This window comes from Beta vulgaris, chromosome 2 (genome assembly GCF_026745355.1).
Source record: "Beta vulgaris subsp. vulgaris cultivar EL10 chromosome 2, EL10.2, whole genome shotgun sequence".
NCBI classification, from domain to species: Eukaryota; Viridiplantae; Streptophyta; class Magnoliopsida; order Caryophyllales; family Amaranthaceae; genus Beta; species Beta vulgaris.
Window position 1 is genome coordinate 19,216,262 of NC_079203.1, and position 19,580 is coordinate 19,235,841.

The 19,580-nt window shown below is 33.4% G+C and overlaps 1 protein-coding gene across 2 annotated transcripts; it reads left to right on the top strand.

Moving 5' to 3' along the window:
* Nucleotides 1-1,051: 1,051 nt before the first annotated feature.
* On the top strand, nucleotides 1,052-19,345 carry LOC104906269 (potassium channel SKOR). Of its 2 annotated transcripts, XM_010695005.4 has the most exons (14): nucleotides 1,052-1,720; nucleotides 1,892-2,178; nucleotides 8,417-8,641; nucleotides 8,736-8,799; nucleotides 9,489-9,828; nucleotides 10,095-10,390; nucleotides 11,024-11,104; nucleotides 12,024-12,122; nucleotides 12,411-12,632; nucleotides 12,788-12,976; nucleotides 13,755-13,830; nucleotides 13,920-14,214; nucleotides 14,575-14,696; nucleotides 18,831-19,345. In XM_010695005.4, exons 2-14 carry the CDS (start codon nucleotides 1,901-1,903, stop codon nucleotides 19,070-19,072), a joined length of 2,529 nt encoding a protein of 842 aa, XP_010693307.2. In that variant the 5' UTR covers nucleotides 1,052-1,720; nucleotides 1,892-1,900; the 3' UTR covers nucleotides 19,073-19,345. The 2 variants fall into 2 exon arrangements, with proteins under 2 accessions (XP_010693307.2, XP_048494606.1); XM_048638649.2 differs by lacking the exon at nucleotides 1,052-1,720 and having other exon boundaries at nucleotides 2,060-2,178; nucleotides 8,293-8,641.
* The last annotated feature ends 235 nt before the right edge of the window (nucleotides 19,346-19,580 follow it).

Below are 19,580 nucleotides of genomic sequence, written 5' to 3' on the forward strand. Positions count from 1 at the left end.
TTGCTGAATTTGATTCCTCAAGATTGAAGCTCAAGATTAAAGATCTAGAAATTTAGTTATTTTATTTAGAAATTTTTTATTTTTTTGTTTCAGATTTATCATATTTTAATTGTATTAGTTGCATTTGATTTTAAGTATATCATATTTTTTTATTAGATTTATCAAAGTTATTGTATTCTTTTTGGAAGCACATATGTAATGTTTTACAAATTGATAAATGAAATGTTTATTTTTATTACATCGTAGATGTACAAAGTCTTGATTTTAGTTTAATTGCTTTTTTTATTCTATCAAATTTTATAGAAAAGAAAATTAAAAAATTAAACATACAGATTAAAAAAGAGACAATTACTGACGGTTTAAAGCATCGGTAAAATTTACCGACGCTTCAATCCGTCGGTAAAGTTACAAAATTTTGTATTTCAACAATTACCGACGCATAAATCTGTCGGTAAAACGGATAATTGTGTCGGTAAATTTTACCGGCGGATTTATCCTTCGGTACTTCAAAATTACCGACGGCACAAAGCATCGGTAAAATCAACAATTACCGACGACTTTAAGTGTCGGTAAATTACCAACGGCACAAAGCGTCGGTAAATTGGAAGAATCCGTCGGTAAAATTTACTGACAGCGAACTTGACGGTAATGTTGTATTTACCGACGGTCGTTTACCGACGGCCGTCGTGTTTTTACCAACGGATTTAGGCTGTCGGTAAAGCCTTATTTTCTTGTTGTGTTATTTCATTGTGATGCAAATTCACCCAACCCAGATACCGACCGCCCCTATCCCAACCGACCCAATTCCGACCAACTTTTGAGAACCCTCTCACCCAGTTGAACCCGAATCAAGTCCACCTAAACAACCTAGTTCCGACCCATGGTACACTCTTACCTAGATTATTCTGACCAAAATCATTCTGACCCAGGTTGGGTCAACCCAAACCCATCCAGTGACCCAGATTGAAACACTCTAGCTAAGATGATGCCAAACTATTCAGCCAGTTAACAAGTACCTTAGCTCTCAAATTTTTACATACTTTATCCGTTTTGAAATAAATGAAACCCTTTCCTCAAAAAACTCACATAAAAAATAAGAAGCCTTTCATTTATTTTAGAATGGTAGAAGTATAAAGTTTTCCGACTACCAAGTATTCATCAAAATAAGATTGAATAGAAAACCCCGTCAAAAAAAAAAAAAAAGATTGAATAGGAACCAACTATAATTTAATTTGTTGATAGATCTATTAATCACAAACTAAAATCATATACCACGGGCTTACCGTTAGTTTGCAACAACATGAGGAAAATAATAGTGAAAATGATAAACCATACCTACAAAACGCCAGAAGTTTCGTTAACCATATAAATCAATCCCCCCGCGACAAGCTCCAAATAGCCATATACCCATATCCACACTCTTTTTTCTCTCCATTTGAAATTTCCTTTAAAAACCGAAACAAAAACAAAAAGCACATTTGAGGAATAGTGGTGTCCTCGTGTGTACCATCATCTACTTATTAAATTCTCAGTCCTCTGACTCTCCTTCCTCCTTGGCGTAATAGTGGAAGAACAAGTTGTTCATCCGTGAACTTTAAGAAAGTGGAGGAGGGGAGATAAGAGGACAATAACCAAAAAAAGAAACATCATAAATCATATCCCTTCATTTCATTTCCCCTGTTTTTCTTTTGTTTCGTATTTCTGGAATATTACATCCTAGGTGAGCTTCATCTTTCATATTTAATTTTTAGGTGTAAACGAGCCACTGCAATTCCATCCATATATAAGACTATATATACTAACTAATCTAGATAGCGTCCAAATCATTTATCTTTAATTCATGCATTACTATTTAACTAGACCGTGAATTTGATTAAAAACTGTTATGTAGTTGCCATATATGACGCCTAAGCAACTAGGCCGGATAATATCCGGGAAGACAATGTCGAGGATTAGAGAGGAAGGAGGATCAACATCGTCATCGTCATCTAATCGAATCGAGGATTTCGTGGTGGAGAAGCCGAGAGAACGGCTGACATCGTCGAGGGGAAGTCGGCTCGACTTATTGGTGAACGAATTAAACGACGAATCCACTCGGAGACAGTTTAGCAGAGAAGGGTTCTTCCTTGGTGTTAAAGATCTTTATCATGGCCTTGTCATTCATCCGGAGGACAACAGGTATCAAATTCTATCCATTTTTACTGTTATTTTCTTCCTTTCTATCTTTGCATATTATTCCTTTGATTTTTAATCGGTTTCCTTTTTCTTTTAGACGTACTTAGGAAAGAGAAGGAAAAACAAAACAAAAAAACACTGTTGGTTGATTCGTTGGATAAATTGGGGATGTTGCGACCGTTGGGTTGATGAGATAATTTTTTATTTAGAGCATTTATAGGAACTGTTCTTTCTCCGTTTTCACAGCCGTGGGTTATTATACACTTAACTGTCGCTTCTAATAAGTTGACCAAACCTGTCGGAAAATGATTGGGTTACCGATAATGTTCACCGCAATTCGGCTTTGTCTTTGTCTTCGACCTCGGGTTTTTAGATTGACCGTTTCGCCTTTTACAAAAACTATTGACAGTAATAACAATTGGCCGCTTCGACTTCTTAAATTCATAACTTCATACACACCCCAGACCTTAGAGCAGCTCCAATTATGAGTACTAGCCTTCATATGCACGCGATGCGTGCGTTAATTTTAAAATTTGTTATTCTATTAGATACTCCATTCGTACTTTATTTATGATTAAACTTAAATGTGAAAAATTCAACAGTTAGATGAATTTTCGCTAATGTAAAAAAAAAAAAAAAAAAAAGGTTGTGAGTGATTGTTAACATTAATTTTTTATGAATGAATATTGAACAAAAAGAACAAAAATAATGAGTTGGTTTAACTGAATTAAAGAGTATCAAAGGTAGTGAATGTTCAGACTTTTCATGTGCACGTTATGTATGTTATCTTTTTTTATAAGGTATAAATATATTGTCCATTTAATTTTTGATTGAAGTATTTGATGCATATACCATTTTAAACTTATTTTAAATGGCAAGTTGGAATGAGAATTTTTAAATGATTTGCTTTTGTAATTTTTTTCATTCCATTAATTAGATCATTAATGGTATATTAGTCACTTCAAAAGAGGACACCACACCTCCTCCCTTGGCTTATATAATAGAGATTAAAGACCTACTAGCAAATAAATAAAAAGTTAAGCAATTACCTCAACATTTGGAGTGATAGCTGAAATTTTATTTGCTAGCCAATGTAGCTTAACTAAGTCAATTTGCTTGAGCTAAAGTTGTGGGCCCATTTGGGAATTTCAGTGAACAATTTCTATATTCTTCTTTATAAAAAAAAATATCTTACTTCAAGTGGGACCTACTCAAACAACAAGTATATTGACTGGGAGTTTTGGCTTAAAGTTGAGTTAGCTAGAAAAATCGATGTGGCACTCTAAGCCATTTTCTATTTTTGCTCTACCATTAGAGTTGCTCTTAGGCTCCGTTGAACAATAACTTGGAATAAATGAAGAAATTGGAATTAGGAGTATAGTATTCTAGCAATGATGAATTTGTATCATTCCCTTTTGTTAATTTGTGTTTGGGTCAGATGAATATCTCTAATATAAAGTGGGGTCTGCAAATTTCAATTTACAAGGGGCAATAATCAAAGTCTTGTCATAAGTGTAGAAGGAAGACGTCCAACTTACTAGCTAGGTTAACCTTAATTGTTGTTTTGATTCCATATAGTGCATGTTAACATATTATTGTGACTTAAGTAGTTTGTAACAGACAATTCTTGTTTTGAGGACGCATCCAAAAAAACACTGAGGATGTATTAGATAACTTTTCCTTATCTCTCTCATATTGGACTTGAGATGTACATTCAACAAAACTACTATTAAATAATACTCTTTTTGTTTTTTTTAATCTTTCAAATTTGAAGTCTTGACATTATTCATTGACTAGCTTTTATATGCACGTGATGCTTGCGAAAATACATAGAAAATGAACTTTTTTTAGGGGATGTAGAAAATTAAATTAATTTTTTATTATATCTAATAAATTAAGGATATTAATTTCCTTTACGTTTTTTTAAGGCTGCGTTAGTAAAGTGAGGCTGCATTTAGCAACCATGTATTTGAATCATTGATGGTTTTCTTTCTGTAATGTCTTTTTTTAATTTTTTAAATTAATTAGGTAGTTTCCTTTTTCTTTTTGAATTAAAGTGGGTAGTTAGAATAGATTTGTAATGAGGGTAAAATGGGGTTTCTAATATTTTGGTGTCCTACCCCTCTTCCCATATAGAATAGAGATTCTCTCAATTGAAGATTTATTAATATTCAATCGTTATAATGTTTAATAATATATAATGAAGGATAATTTGTACTAATATATTAAAAAGCGTTTGTAAGAATGTATGTCACGTGTCACCATCCCTCATTCAGAATTCCATTCTATCCACATCTTTCTTCTATAGTAAAAAAAAAAAAAAAGAAGCATTGTTATCGTGAATATTCAAACCCACAACCTCAAGTATGAAAGAAAGAGATTCGAAGGGGTGGGGGAAGGGGGATGTGGGATTCAAAGGGGTGGGGAGAAGGGGGGTTGCAGGATTTGAATGGGTGGGGGAGGTGGCTACGGGCTGGGGTTGGTTGGGGGGTTGTGCCTAGGTGGAGGTGGGGGTGGGGGTGGGCGGGCGGATTAGGGGTGGGAGGGCTGCTGGTGGGTGGGTGGGTGTTGGTAGTTAGGAAGAGAGAATTAAGGTTTTTAGGATTTTTTAGGATTAATTAGGGGTAATTTCTAATGGAGTTAACCGCCGTTAGTCATTAAGGGCATTCTGATGTATTTTCTTGAAAGACAGGGATATGTGGTGAGTTTGGATAAAATTGGGGTATTTGGTGAATAAAAAATTTGTCAGGGGTTTATGGTGAAAAAACATTAAATTTATTTCATGACCAATTTAATCTATTCAGTAATTACATTCTCTAACCCATTCAGTGACTAGTTTAATACGTTCAGTAAGACCGTCGGATTTTTTTTTTTGAAATTGTGTGTCTTAGTTCGAAAATCAAGAAAACATAGAGAGGAGAAGAGAAAGGGATGACTAGGTTAGTGTGAGATGCCTAGGAATACTGTTGGATTCGAGTGAAATGGAATGTGCTTGTTAGGAGAATGTAGAGAATATTTATGCTCATGGTACACCCAAGACTATTTTCTCCAAATGAGCAAAATGAGCGAATGAGTGAGCAAAATGAACAAATGAGCAAACGAGCAAACATTTCTACTCATTTAAGAAAATGAGCAAACACTTTTATTACAAAATGAGCAAAATGAGTAAATGAGCAAAATGCCCATATGAGCAAATTTGGTGTCAAATGAGCACCTGAAATTCTAATTTATTACAAAAATACCCCGGGTGTACCATGAGTGAACTCGAGAATGTAAACACGATATGTCTAATCTTAACATATAATTAGACCACCTATTCTAATAATTCAGGTCCTTTATTTCACTTTGCTTTTAGATTTAACCAAGAAAATAAATAAAGTTAACTACCAAGTAGAGATGGCAATATCCAGTGGACCACCCGGTCACCCGGTCCATCCGTCTTAATGGACGGGTGAAAAACCCGGTTTAAACGGATGGTGAACGGGTGACGGATTAACGGATGCGGGTGATGGATCGGATTCGGGTGGACAATTTTCATCCATCACCCGACCCGTTAATCCGACCCATGACCCGTTTATTTAAAAAAAAAAGATTTTTTAGGTCCAATCCTCAAGGCCCAGCTAAATGTCCAAATCTAAAAGCTCAATGCCCAACCTAATTTTCCTAATTTCTGTATGCGAATTACTGTGATTTTGAACTTAATTTGAATTGTGGTTGTGGATCTATGGTTTTGTCGGTTGAAACTTTATTTTTCTGAAATTTTATGGTTAGCATTATTTTGAGGTAGTTTCACCCGATTATAACTCGATCCATCCGTTCACCCGGAAGTAAATGGATGGATGGATTTGGGTGGTGATTTTTCCGGGTGATGGATGGATCGGGTGGTGCGGATGGTAGCGGGTGATGAATGCGGGTGATGCTCCACCCGCCCCGAACTCGATCCATTTACATCTCTACTCCCAAGTCCTACAATAAATGAATGTTTAAGTACTTGAAACTTGTGAGATTCTTAACTCGTATTCTTGTTATGTAACAAGGATTTGAAGAGTTTAGGATAAAAGGAACAAAGTTATTTTTATTATGGAAGTTACTTACATGTACAATGGGTGGGTTGGTCTTAAATGGTTTTTGAGTTTTTTTTTTCTCTCTCCTTTCCTCCTTCTTACACCTCACATCTCACTAAAAGTCCCACCAACTCATTTTTTTTTTTGTCACAATGGTTTGGTTGGTCTTACTTGGTTTTTCTATTTCTCTCTCCTACTTTTACCAAACCCACAATATTCTCTCTCTTCTTCTACTTGTATTTTTATATGACTAGTTTTTATATGCACGCGATGCGTGCGAAGATAAATTAATTTCTTTTAGGAGATGAAGAAAATTAAATTAATTATTAATTATTTCTAATAAATTAGGAATATTTGAATTGTTGATGGTTTTCTTTTTGTAATATTTTTTTATTTTTTAAATTAAGGGCCTGTTCTCCCCAGCTTATTTTCAGTTCAGTTCAGTTCAGTTCAATTCAGTTCAGTTCAATTCAGTTCAGTTCAGATCAGTTCAGTTCAGACCAGTTCAGTTCAGTTCAGTTCAGCTCTTGACAATACTTTTACTCTCACATATCACTATTCATTTCAGTTCAGTTCAGTTCAATTCAGTTCAGTTCAGTTCAGTTATGTTCAATTCAGTTTAGTTCAGCTGTTTTATGCCGAAGAGAACAAACCCTAATTAGGTAGTTTTTTTTTTTTTTTCATTAAAGTAAGTAGTTAGAATAGGGATGTTATGAGGGTAAAATGGGATCTCTAATATTTTGGTGTCCTACCCCACTTCCCATATAGAATAGAGATGATTTCAATTCATAAAAACTAATTAGATTACGTTAAATTAATTACGATAAATTAAATTACGTTACAAGTTAATTAGCTTAAGTTAAATTAAATTAGCTAATTAGCTTACGTTAAATTAGATTACGTTAACTTGACATTATAAATAAAAAAAGGGACACATACATAAGATAGAAAATTTAAAAAACATACATACATGAAATTTTAGTGAGATGTGAATTTTTTGGGTGGTTTGGATTAGTTTGGAGTAGTTAGGATTATTTGAATCCATAATATTGGCTTAGTATAAGTAATATAGGTAGGAGAGAGTAATTAGAAAATTAGGCTTGGAAGAAGTTTGGTAAAATATATATGAAATTTGGACTCAATTTATAGATAAAAATATTTTATACGCGTTATTGTAATTTTTTTAAAAAAATAATAAGCTAATTTTTTTTATTAACATTACAAAATTTAGAACGTTGCAAATTAAAGAGAAGAGTGTTGTAGACAAAAATGCCAAGTGGCGTGCTACCATTGGAGAATTATTGGTCTTGTGCACTCAATCCGAGGTGATGTTAGTCTGGAAATCCAGACCAACCAACTCCAAGGGCCAATTGCCCCAATAGCAAAACTAAGTAAAGCTAGCTTTACTTTTTCCTAGACCAACCTAAAACCAACCCATTGTACATTATCGTTTTTGCTACATCATCTGAAATCTATAAAGAAGAAAATAAAATAAGCGGAAAAGTGCGAGCTAGCAAATGAGCATTTGAGAAGAAAAACTAACAGTTATGTCTGGTCTTCTCCATGATGATTTTATAGCGGTCCCAACTTTTGGGGTCTTTTTCAAAGTAATGTTTCACCTTAGTTACCTACTAAATTATTTAATGTCTATGAAGTATATGACTATCTTTCATAAGCCCTTAGTTTATAAAATTAAGCTCATTGAATGTTTCATATAATCATATGTACTAATTAAACAATTTAGAAGGTGAAAGATTGTTTTAGGAAGAGACCCCAAAATTGAGCTCGCTTTGGGATGATCAAGAATTAGAACCTTTTAGTACAGGTATGAATGCACTTGGTATTATGAATTTTCCTTAATAGCCCAACCCCTCTTAGTAAAGGTATGAATTTCAATATTTTGCTCCATAAATTGCATACCACTTGTGTGCTACTTCTTATACGTACATTATGGTGCAAGGCATTTGAGCAAACATTTCTAAAGATACAAATTCTGTCTGAATTTAGTGAGTTAAGTTCTGATTGATTATCGATTTTTCATTTGAAATCCAAGCCGCAGAATGTTGTGGGGTGCCCGAACACACACACTGACTGTTGTGACGTACAATACTACTTTTGTTAGACAAAAAAAAAGGGTAAAACTGAAAGTGGGGATGGCACCATGATGGCAAATGCAGGTGGTATAAGGCATGGGATAAGTTCATACTTCTATGGGCAATTTACTCTTCATTCTTTACACCTATGGAGTTTGGATTCTTCCGCGGACTTCCTGAGAATCTCTTCGTCTTGGACATTGTTGGACAAGTCGCATTCCTTCTCGACATTGTGCTACAATTCTTTGTTGGTTATAGAGATAAACAAACTTATCGTATGGTCTATCAACGTCCTGCTATTGCCTTCAGGTTCTATACTTTCTTTTTCTTTTCTTTCTTCTCTCTTGGCATGGTCCTTGTCATTGAATATTGATTGAATGAGTATCCTTTCAATTTTTTGCAGGTATTTGAAATCAACATTTGTTATCGATTTGCTTGCTTGTATGCCATGGGATCTTATTTATAAGGTATGTTTTTATAAACTTTTACCATTTTACACCCACATTATCTGTTCGCGTCTCTCTGTCTCTTGCCATGTTTTCTCCTAGAGATGATATCCTCATGTCTTCTTGGCTTTCAACTATAACCATTATGAGCTAGCTGCCTAGCTCATTGGTTTTAATCCCTGGCTGTTGAACAATAGCTTAGGCATTTATAACCACCTCAAACTTGTTACACTGTAGGGACCAGGACCAGGACCAGGACCAGACTCTCTTGTTCCACATACCTCTCTATTTCTAGATATATATATATATATTAAAACCATAGGACAATCAATGTATTAACATACACAAGCAACTATGTTTTCCAAGCATATATGAGCTATATAATTTGCAGGTAGCTTCAAAGATCCAAGTGTCCAAGACATACCTTAATAACTCAATTTGAAAACTCTATACCTATTAACCTGTAGCTTGATGATTAACATCCTCTGTTTTCACTAATCTTTAGACGTGATGTTTTTTTTTAAGACGCGGACGTAATGTTTGAACCTAAGGGAGATTTCAGCTGTTTGCGAAATCAAATCACGTCTATAGCACATCGGATCTGCATTGCAATACTAAAATTTATTCTTTAATCTTACATCTTGTATATTAAAGAGATTTTAGAGTATATATGGATTGTGTTTGACTGCAATGTATTCTACACTCTACAGGCATCTCATCATAAAGAAGCAGTGAGATATTTGCTATGGATTAGGTTGTGTCGGGTACGCAAGGTACATTACTTCCTCCAGAAAATGGAGAAGGATATAAGGATCAACTACCTTTTTACCAGGATTGTGAAACTTCTTACTGTTGAACTCTACTGCACACATACAGCAGCTTGCATCTTTTATTATCTAGCCACTACACTTCCCGAACGTGAAGAAGGTTACACATGGATTGGTAGTTTAACATTGGGAGACTATAGTTATTCTCACTTTAGGGAAATTGATATTTGGAGAAGATATACAGTATCTCTATATTTTGCCATAGTCACCATGGCTACTGTAGGTGAGTTATTTCTAATTTTCTACTATACCTTACATGTATAAAGATATCTTTTGAGTTGATAATCTCCTGATTCATATTGGCATCCCCTTTTATATTCTATTTTGCTTTTGCTCTAATTTAACTACTATGTGAATGCAGTCATTGCTTTTCTTATTCAAATTTGACTGCTTAATATCCTTAAGTAAATACAAACATATATAAATTATAAACTGTGCTCCTCATTATGTGCTGATTGTTAATGTTTCTCTAATCCTGTTATGCTGCAGGTTATGGAGACATACATGCTGTCAACATGAGGGAGATGATATTCATTATGATCTATGTCTCATTTGATATGGTTTTGGGTGCTTATTTGATCGGTAATATGACAGCATTGATAGTTAAAGGTTCTAAGACAGAAAGATTCAGGGATAAAATGACAGAAGTAATGAAGTATATGAACAGAAACAGGCTGAGCCGGGAACTTCGCAGTCAAATCAAAGGTCATTTGCGTTTACAATATGAAAGTAGTTATACTGAGGCATCTATTCTGAAAGACATTCCAATATCTCTTCGTGCTAAGGTTATACTTCTGTACAACAATTTCTTTAAATTCCTTGACACAATTGGGAGCAGTTCTGCTCATTTGATGTTCCCTATTGCAAACTTTACCTTCAATATGCATTTCTATTGTAGTTAACATTTATGCTATCCTAGTCTTTTACTAGTGATGTCTAATTTGATACAAGTCCTTTCAAAATTACTCCTATCATGCAACATTCCGATTGTTCTACTTGAAAAATACTGCTTATTACAAGAAACAAACAAATTTTCAAAGGATAAAACTCTGTATACATAGTAATTTTTCTTATCAGTAGGATTGTCCATTGTCCAACTAGATGTTAACTGTATTTTAAATAAACAAGTTAAAGTAACTTCTTTATAACGGAACAGAAGGTGGATTCTAGTATTCCAATTCAGAGATCTTTTATGCTAGTATTGATATTTTGGATATTTGATATATATACTATTTTGTTACGTATTTTACTGATTATCTATTTCCTTACCAATTTGAAGGGAGAATAATTAGGTTTACCTGAATCTTATATATGCAACTGAGGAATCTAGTTTATCTAATCATATAGTTCATGTGGTCGTTATGAGTTATGACTATGCCTTGGTGGCTAAGGGTCTACTAAATTTGTTGTTTGTGCAGATTTCCCAAACATTATACACGCCATACATAGGAAGAGGTCCTCTTTTTAAAGGATGTTCTTCCGAGTTCATCAATCAAATTGTAAGTACCAAAATCTCATTGTGGTGATGTATTGTTGAAGTTAACGTAAAGTATAAATTATACATGGTTTTGGCTACAAGTTGAGTATATTCTTAATTCACTAGTTAAAATTGTGATTTTTAAAATCAAAGGGAGCTTACTTCATTTAATTCTGAATAATACGTGATGTCCTTTTTTAGTACAGTAAGCTAAGTAGTTTGTCATTAAATTCGTAGAAGCTAGACATAAATCAAGCACATAGATAGCAAAGAACCTTTATTAGAATAGTAATCTAAAATTACCCAAGGGGATATATAATTTAATTCTTTCTATTCAGGTTTGGTCGTTAATGGTACTTAGTAATTTTTTGTCTTCCACTCTTATCTGATAGCTTGATATTCTACAAAATAAATTAATGCAGATGCATTCCAAAAATTGTATAAAGTCAATGATGTATATTGAAAGTCGAATGAGTGTGGATAGATGTCAGTCTCACTGTCTCAGTATTTATGAACTATAGTTCTATTACTCCACCTTGTCCTTTGATTTATTTGTTATTTCGGGATAATTCTCAAGTAATTAGTGAATAATATGTTGGAGATGATAAACATGCCACAAATACTAATCATCAAACAAATTCCAACTTTCTTTTTGTGAAAAATTATAAAGTGCACATCATTTTATATATCTATATGTTTCGCCATGCTTTTCATAATTTAATGATCAGGATATAATCCAAATTGAAGATAAATGTTATTCATACACTTAGCTGATAACATTGTGACCAGAATGCGAAAATAAATCATGAACTTCTAAACACTCATCTTTATTATGATGCAAAAATTGGTTTTGGTACATCATTTAGCATGAGATATTCTGCTTTTTAATCCTTTTTTTTTGTTATACTTGAACTATATACCTTTTGCACTTGGTGTTGTAGGTAACTAGAGTCCATGAAGAATTTTTCCTTCCAGGTGAAGTGATTTTGGAGCAGGGAAATGTCGTGGATCAACTGTATTTTGTCTGTCATGGATTGCTGGTATTATTCTTATATATCTTTTTCAAAATTCCAATTTCAATTTGCAATATATTGCAATACTATATATATAACTGAAATGTACTACCAGAAAACATTCAACATAATGATTTTTTGTTGAAAATGACACTCAAATAGAGTTTCATCTTTTTACTGTGTGGCGCACTCATGCTAATACATCATTGAGCTAGCGCTTGCCTAAAATAATCTGTTTTCTTCCCTAGAGTTAATATTAGTTTTCAGATGAAGGTTTCATGATTTGACGGATTTTTTGCTGCTATTGTTCAACAGGAGGAGGTAGGCATTGGGCAAGATGGGTCAGAAGAGACAGTTTCACGTCTTGAACCTGGTAGTACTTTTGGACAAATTTCCATTTTTTGCAACATCCCTCAACCGACTACTGTCCGAGTTCTTGAACTATGTCGGCTTCTGCGAATCGACAAAGAGTCACTAAGTAATATCATTGACATATACTTTTATGACGGGAAAAAGATTTTTGACAATCTTCTTGAGGTAACGGAAGGAGTGACTCATTTTGAAAGCATGCTTATTCTACACTAATAAGATTAGGTCTGTATTCGATATGTCACTCGAAGTTTAACTCGATCAACCTTTTCATGGTACCAAATCATAGTGCACAAGTAATATGTCATCCTTTAATGTGGTAGGGCAATGATGGAAAATACAACCTGAAACAAGTTGAATCTGATATTGCATCTCACATTGGAAAGCAAGAATCAGAACTTGCTCTAAAAGTGAATAATGCTGCATACCACGGTGACCTTTATCAGATAAAGAATTTGCTCAACGCAGGAGCTGATATGAATAAGACAGATTATAATGGAAGATCTCCCCTGGTATGAATTACTTTCTTAGTTTCTTTATTTGCAATGTTTTGACTTTCATGCATGCTACGAAGTCTAATGCACAACTTTGACAATCTCTATCCTTAGTTATATATGAGTAAATTTAAAAAGATAGTATATTAAATTGTATATGCAGATGAATTTAACATAGTACATGCTCCTTTTCAGTTTCGTATATAAGCCTACAAGTATCGGTCAAAATTAGTATACAACTATTGCATAGTGAAAACATTGCAACAAAGAAACCAAGTAGTACTTGGTCTAGTGGTAAGGAGAGCATCCTTCCAACCTCAAGGTTTGGGGTTCAACCCCCACTAGAGGCACTTTGAGGGTAGGGTCCCCCTACCCTTCCCCCTTACTCTCAAGTGTCTGGCCCATTAAGACCTAAGCGGGGTCTGGGCCACTTCTTCTTACCAAAAAGAAACATTGCAACAAAGAAAACAAACTTAATATCTAAATACAACTAATGTGCCTCACTTTCTAGCATTTGTCCATGTGGTTCTTGTAATTCGAATACTTCCTCGTTTCTTTTATTACTAGCTTTTCTCGTTAGTTTGCTGATAAACTTAAGCTATTAACTATGATGAATCCATAGTATAGTGGTAAATTATGTGAATATGGGTGAGTATATAGCTTTGAGATGGCTTACACGATTCTTGAGTCAAGTTAGCGAGTTTTATGATATTAAAGGATTGTATGATCGATTGTGTGTTATATTTTTGTACTAGTAGAATTTTGCACATAATCTAGAAATTGGATTTGGCCACAGCATATTGCCGCAGCAAGAGGATGTGAAGAAATTATTCTGCTACTTGTTAAAGAAGGAGTCCGTATCAACGAGAAAGGTTCTTTTCCATTAAGTTAACTTTTATCCTCTTCACTTTTTTTTTATCTTCTAAAAAGCAAAATCACTGAGAAAGCATTTATTCCCCAGATAATTTTGGTAATACGCCGTTGTTGGAAGCAGTAAAAAATGGAAATGACAAGGCTGCCGCCTTATTATATAGAGAAGGAGCAAGACTTGATGTCAAGGATGTCGGTTCATTTCTTTGTACAGCCGTTCTTGGTGGAGATGTTGATTATTTGAGAAGGATCTTAGCTAATGGAATTGATCCTAACTCCAAAGATTATGATTATAGAACTCCACTGCATGTTGCTTGCTCTCAAGGGCTATATTTGATGGCAAAAGTCTTAGTAGAGGCTGGAGCTTATGTTACGTTGAAAGATAGGTATGCGTTCACCTATAATATGTTGAAAGATAGGAATATAAACGATGCCCTAGTGGTGTTGGCAGTACCTCCGAAACAATAGGTTCTGAGTAAGGGTAGTATACTAGTATGTAGTTACTCATTGTTTTCAAGTGAATATAGCTTTTATGCAAATTTACAAAAGATGTACCGAGTGCAGAATAGAGTGAATTCCTGAATCCAAATTCCAAATGAATGCAAGATGTGTCAGATTCTTTTCACTTGTCAAACATCCAAAACCTATGTTGACTTGATTTTGATCTAGATAGTTCATAGTTGTATGATCGTTTTGTAACTTTAAAGTTAACTTTTGCTCGTAATTCTGAAGTATCGTTTATGTAGATGGGGCAACACAGCATTGGATGAAGCATGGATGTGTGGAAATAAGAATTTGATTAAATTGCTGGAAACTGCAAAATCTGCTCAACTATCGCAATCCTCGGGTAATATCGAAGAACTATCAGGTAAACAAACTATCAAATAATCTTTTAGCTATTTTTCCTGTTACTAGTTTTAGAATTATGTAAACCTTTGATTTTGTAAAAAAAAAAAAAAAAAAAACTCAAATGAACCCGGTGCACATTAAATTGGTAAGATATTAATTTCATATAGTGAGTTCTACAGAGATATAGTGAATTTATATACAAAATAGTATACTCTTTTTAAAGTAAGAAGTCACATAGACATAAAACATTTGTATTAGAAATGTAAGGAGAGTGTCACGTAGCACATAAGCTTTCTTTTGCACGTCTTTTAATATATTTGTATAGATATGAAAAGTGGAGACAATATGATTGATTAGGCGAAATTTTCCATTAAGCACAAGAAGTAAATTATTTGTGAACAAATCAAAATAATATACAGAATAATTATTTAGAAGCCGAAGGACTACCTTCTTAAAACACTTTGTTGTTATAGATCTCACCAGGAGCGTATTTTGGTTGGGGCGGGTGGGGGCCAAGCCCCCCATAAATGTATAAGATAAATTAAGTAAATTGCAATTTATGTCACAAAACAAACTATGGCATAGCGGCTTTGAAGTAAGGTGTAAAAGGAAGTTTGACCTCTAAAGGTTGCAAGTTCAAATATTGCATCAACACATTTGGATTTTTTTGTTTTTCTTCATTTTAAATGCTTCTCTTTTTTCCTTTTTTCTTTTCCTTCTTTCTTTTTTACTTATTTCTTTCTTCTTCCCCTTTATCTTTGGCTTATACTCCCTCCGTTTCCTAAAGATCTTCCCACTTACTGTTCCTACAAATACCAAGGAAAATCAAGTTGTGTGGGGCATGGTGTGAGTAAAGTAGGAGAGAGAAAGGGGTTAAGATAAATAAACAAATAAAAAGGGTTAAAGTAGGAGAGAGAAAGGGAGTAAAATTGAATTAATAATGTAATGGTGGACCATATGATAGTGACATGAGAGGGTAAATAGGGAAATTTGTTTTGCCAAATAAGGAATAAAGCAAAAGAGGGAAGATCTTTTGGAAACACCCTTAAACGGAAAGAGGGAAGATCTTTAGGAAACGGAGGGAGTATCAATTTGCCTAATTTAGAAAAAAAAAATTCATTGATTGTACTATCTTTTATTCTTCTTCTCTAAAAAAAACTTTCTTTTTTATTTAATTATAATAGTACTTCTTATTTTCTCAAACTCATTCCTAACCATCATAAAATATAAATATACCTCTTTTTTTGTGACTTAAGAAACCAATTTGGTTATTTATTTAGTTTTTTTTACTGGAGTAATTTATTTACTTGCTAATGAACTATACCTTCAATTTCTTAAAAAATTACTCAATTTTTTGAACTTTTCATAATGGTCAAACAAATAAATTGAAACAATTTCTTAAAAATTGCACCTTTGAGATTTTGATTTATTACATTAGCTACAAGCTCTTTGTAGCCATTAATAATAGTATATTAATATTTTGTTGTGTATTAGTGTTTTTATTTATCATTTAAAATTTTACACTAAAACTTTTATTTTATTAACTCAGCTCCTGTTAAATAGTTAGTTAAGATCCGCCACTGGATCTCACCACAAACTTTGGGTGAGATAGGATTTTCTTGGCCAACTCAAGTTATAGTATTAAAATACCTTTCTGCTAGAATAGAGGTTAAGATCATTCTCATTCGTGATCTTAAAATAAAATTATGTCACTCTCTTTCTAACTTTCTCTCTCTAAAAAAATATTTTTCAATCTTTTCCCACCTATTCTGTTAAACTACAAAAAAAGTCATCCCAACTACTTTTTCATCTCTCTTCTACTTTTTGACCCCACCAACTACTTTTTCTCTCTCATTACCAAATCACCAATCTACTATTATACAATATTTTTATTATTTACTTAATATTATGAAATATCCATTAATAGTTGATAAAAAATATTGATTAATTAAATTAAATACATAATTGGCATTTTTTATCATTAACAAAATTAAGTGCAAAAAGAGTTTGTTTATTATTCTTTTTGAAGTGTAAAAATGGAATATATTTAATATATAATAAGTAAAATCAGGAAATTAGTAAATAGATGGAAAAATATTTGTCCAAAATATAGCAAAATGGATCTCTATTTATAATAGAGCCATTGGTACTTTTTTATTTTAATATTTTTTTACTTTGTACTTTTTTAAATACATAAGTGCTATATACAGCAAAAAGAAAAAGGCTAAATATAGCATCTAAAATTATGTCTAACTTAACCATGGTTAATTTTAATTTTTTTTTTATAAACAAAAAAAAATCTCATACGCAAGGGTGCAGCAATGCAACAAAATACATTATTATAAGTACTTATGCACACAAGCCAACGTGTCACATATATTTATAAAGTTGGATGTGTTTCGGTTGGGAAAAATTCTGAAATAGGCCTATCGCATCCCCCTAACACAATAGCCGGCACCTAAAGTTTTCGTGTCAGGTTATATTATATGTTTGACGCAATAAGAGTATATCGGGAATGAAGTATTTATCATAGATGACCCCTCTATAGGAGGTCATTTATCATAAATGACCCTCATATAGGGGGGTCATTTGTCATAGATGACCCCAAATAAGGGGGTCATTTGTCATAGACCCCCCTAAAAAGGAGTCGTGTTGAACGTCCGATGGCACCTTGCTCTGACCTGAGCTATGCAACAACGAGATCTCCCTTGATCCATTTGTCATAGATGACATCCTAAAGGGTAGGTTAGTCTTTTAATATATTTTGCTGTATTTAGCCTTTTTTTGCTGTATATAAATATATCCTTAAAATATAATTGTTGCAAATTTTGGTACAATTACATTTTAAGGACCAATGTTGGCATGACAAATGTCGCAATAAATGTTGCCAACTGCTCCAACCAATGTTGGGGTGACAAATAGGCTCCTAGCTTTAGTTAATTTTATCGGAATTTCCACGCCTGGTCATCAATAAAATTGTCCCAACCCATTTTTTCTTTCGCATCAACCCACAATCTTTTTTTAATTGTGGTTAAGACCTAAAAGTTAAAAATTGTTTTCACAATCTTTGTTTTTGATCATGAGTAAGGTTGCTCTAAACCTCCAACTCAATCCTTCCTCACTCACAAAACCAAAGTGTCAAGTGCACCATAAACGATTTGATGTATGGTTGTAGCCTTCATATCTAAATATACTTGAATACTTACCAAGGATGTCTTGGTCTAGTGGTTAAGATTGAGTTGTTGTGAACAATAGGTCACAGGTTCAAAACTCTCCTCCTCTCCCTCCTTTCTTTGTACTGCCTTCGTAGCTCATATGGATCAAAAAAAAAAGATAGACTTGAGTACTTTAGTTGGTATGTCGTTTTAACAAGAATTAGCTAATCAAAGGAGTCCTTTGTAGTATCAAATTACCACGTGTTGTTCATTGACTTAATTTGTAGTTTTTTTATTTTTTATTGGAAAAGATAATTGGTCAGAAAACCAACTTCTGCTAGGTTACTAGTCTTTTTAGTATACACCAGTTTAGAGGTTGGATATAAGGCTAAACAACCTAGAAGTAAATACAGATGAGTACATGAGTAGAGTGAGCGACCGCTCAGGGCCCTAATTTTAAGGGGCCCCACCTATATTTTATGTCCTTTTTAGATTCTTTGAGTTTAGTGGAAAATACATTTGTTAATCCAAAATTTTTACTTCTAATCTATGTAGTTTTTTTCAAATTTCATAGCTTATTCTAGTTTTATCATTAGTGCATCTTAATTAATTCTTTTAAATCTATGTTGTCTCTTGCTAAAAATGAAAATAACATTAAAATATTTAAGAAAATTATTTCATTGTTCAACCATTTTTAATCAAAAATATTAATTAGCTATTAATATACGAGATTAGGGATCCATTTTATATCACTATAGGGCCCATCTTTAATGCATGACACAGGATCCCTAAATTGTCTAAGAAGTCCTCGAGTAAATGCCCCAACATATTGTTGGGATGAGAATTCGAACCATGAACAAATTACCCTGAAATTTGGGATGGTATTCCAATGGGTTACCACTTTTCCCTCTTGATTTTTAGTTTCTCTAAAATAGCATTATTATTCTCAAATTAATATGGATGATAATGTAATTGCTGACTGTATTATGTTCTTGCAGACAAAAAGCTTCAAAAGAAATGTACAGTTTTCCCATTCAACCCGTGGGGGAGTAAAGAGAATAGAAGACCAGGGATTGTGTTATGGGTTCCACGTACAATAGATGACTTGGCTAAGTTGGCTTCGGAAAAGTTAAACTTCCCAAGTGGTTCTTGTATCTTATCAGATGATGGAGGCAAAATTCTTGATATAGATATGATTGAAAACGGGCAGAAGCTGTATCTTATAAGTGAAACAGAATAGAACATGTTCAACTCCTCTCATTAACATTCATGTATAATCATCAGTTATTATCGTCAACACTTTTGTAAAAAATCCACATGGAAAAAGCATGTTGAAGCTCTTTTTGTTCGAGCTTTACAATGTCTTTTTCTTGAATAGAAGGTTTACGGAGATGGGTGCCTCATAAGTTGATGATTCGAGCAAGATTTCATAATTGTGCTTTTGATAAAGGATTTGAGTGAACAATGTAAATAGAACTATATTGTTTAGATGTTATGCATAGTATTCTGTACTTGTAAATTGTCATTGCTTCGTATATGACTGGTGTGCTTTAAGCTTGTAAAATTTAAGAGTTTTATACGACGGTTTTAAACGTCTTAGAGTGATTGCATGATTCACAATATGCTCTCAACTTCTGGATACCAAATACCTCTGACTTTTAACAAATAACACAACATACTCTTTTGACTAACGGAAGGCTAACGCCCTTAGTCATTAGCCTCTAATTATAATTTCTGAATTTTAATTA

Bases quoted from the DNA above. Each gene is read 5' to 3' on its own strand.
- LOC104906269 (XM_010695005.4), top strand. From the start codon at position 1,901: ATGACGCCTAAGCAACTAGGCCGGATAATATCCGGGAAGACAATGTCG. The intron at 8,800-9,488 runs GTATGTTTTTAT...TACACTCTACAG, and splicing joins CATGGGATCTTATTTATAAG to GCATCTCATCATAAAGAAGC. The intron at 12,977-13,754 runs GTATGAATTACT...ATTTGGCCACAG, and splicing joins ATAATGGAAGATCTCCCCTG to CATATTGCCGCAGCAAGAGG.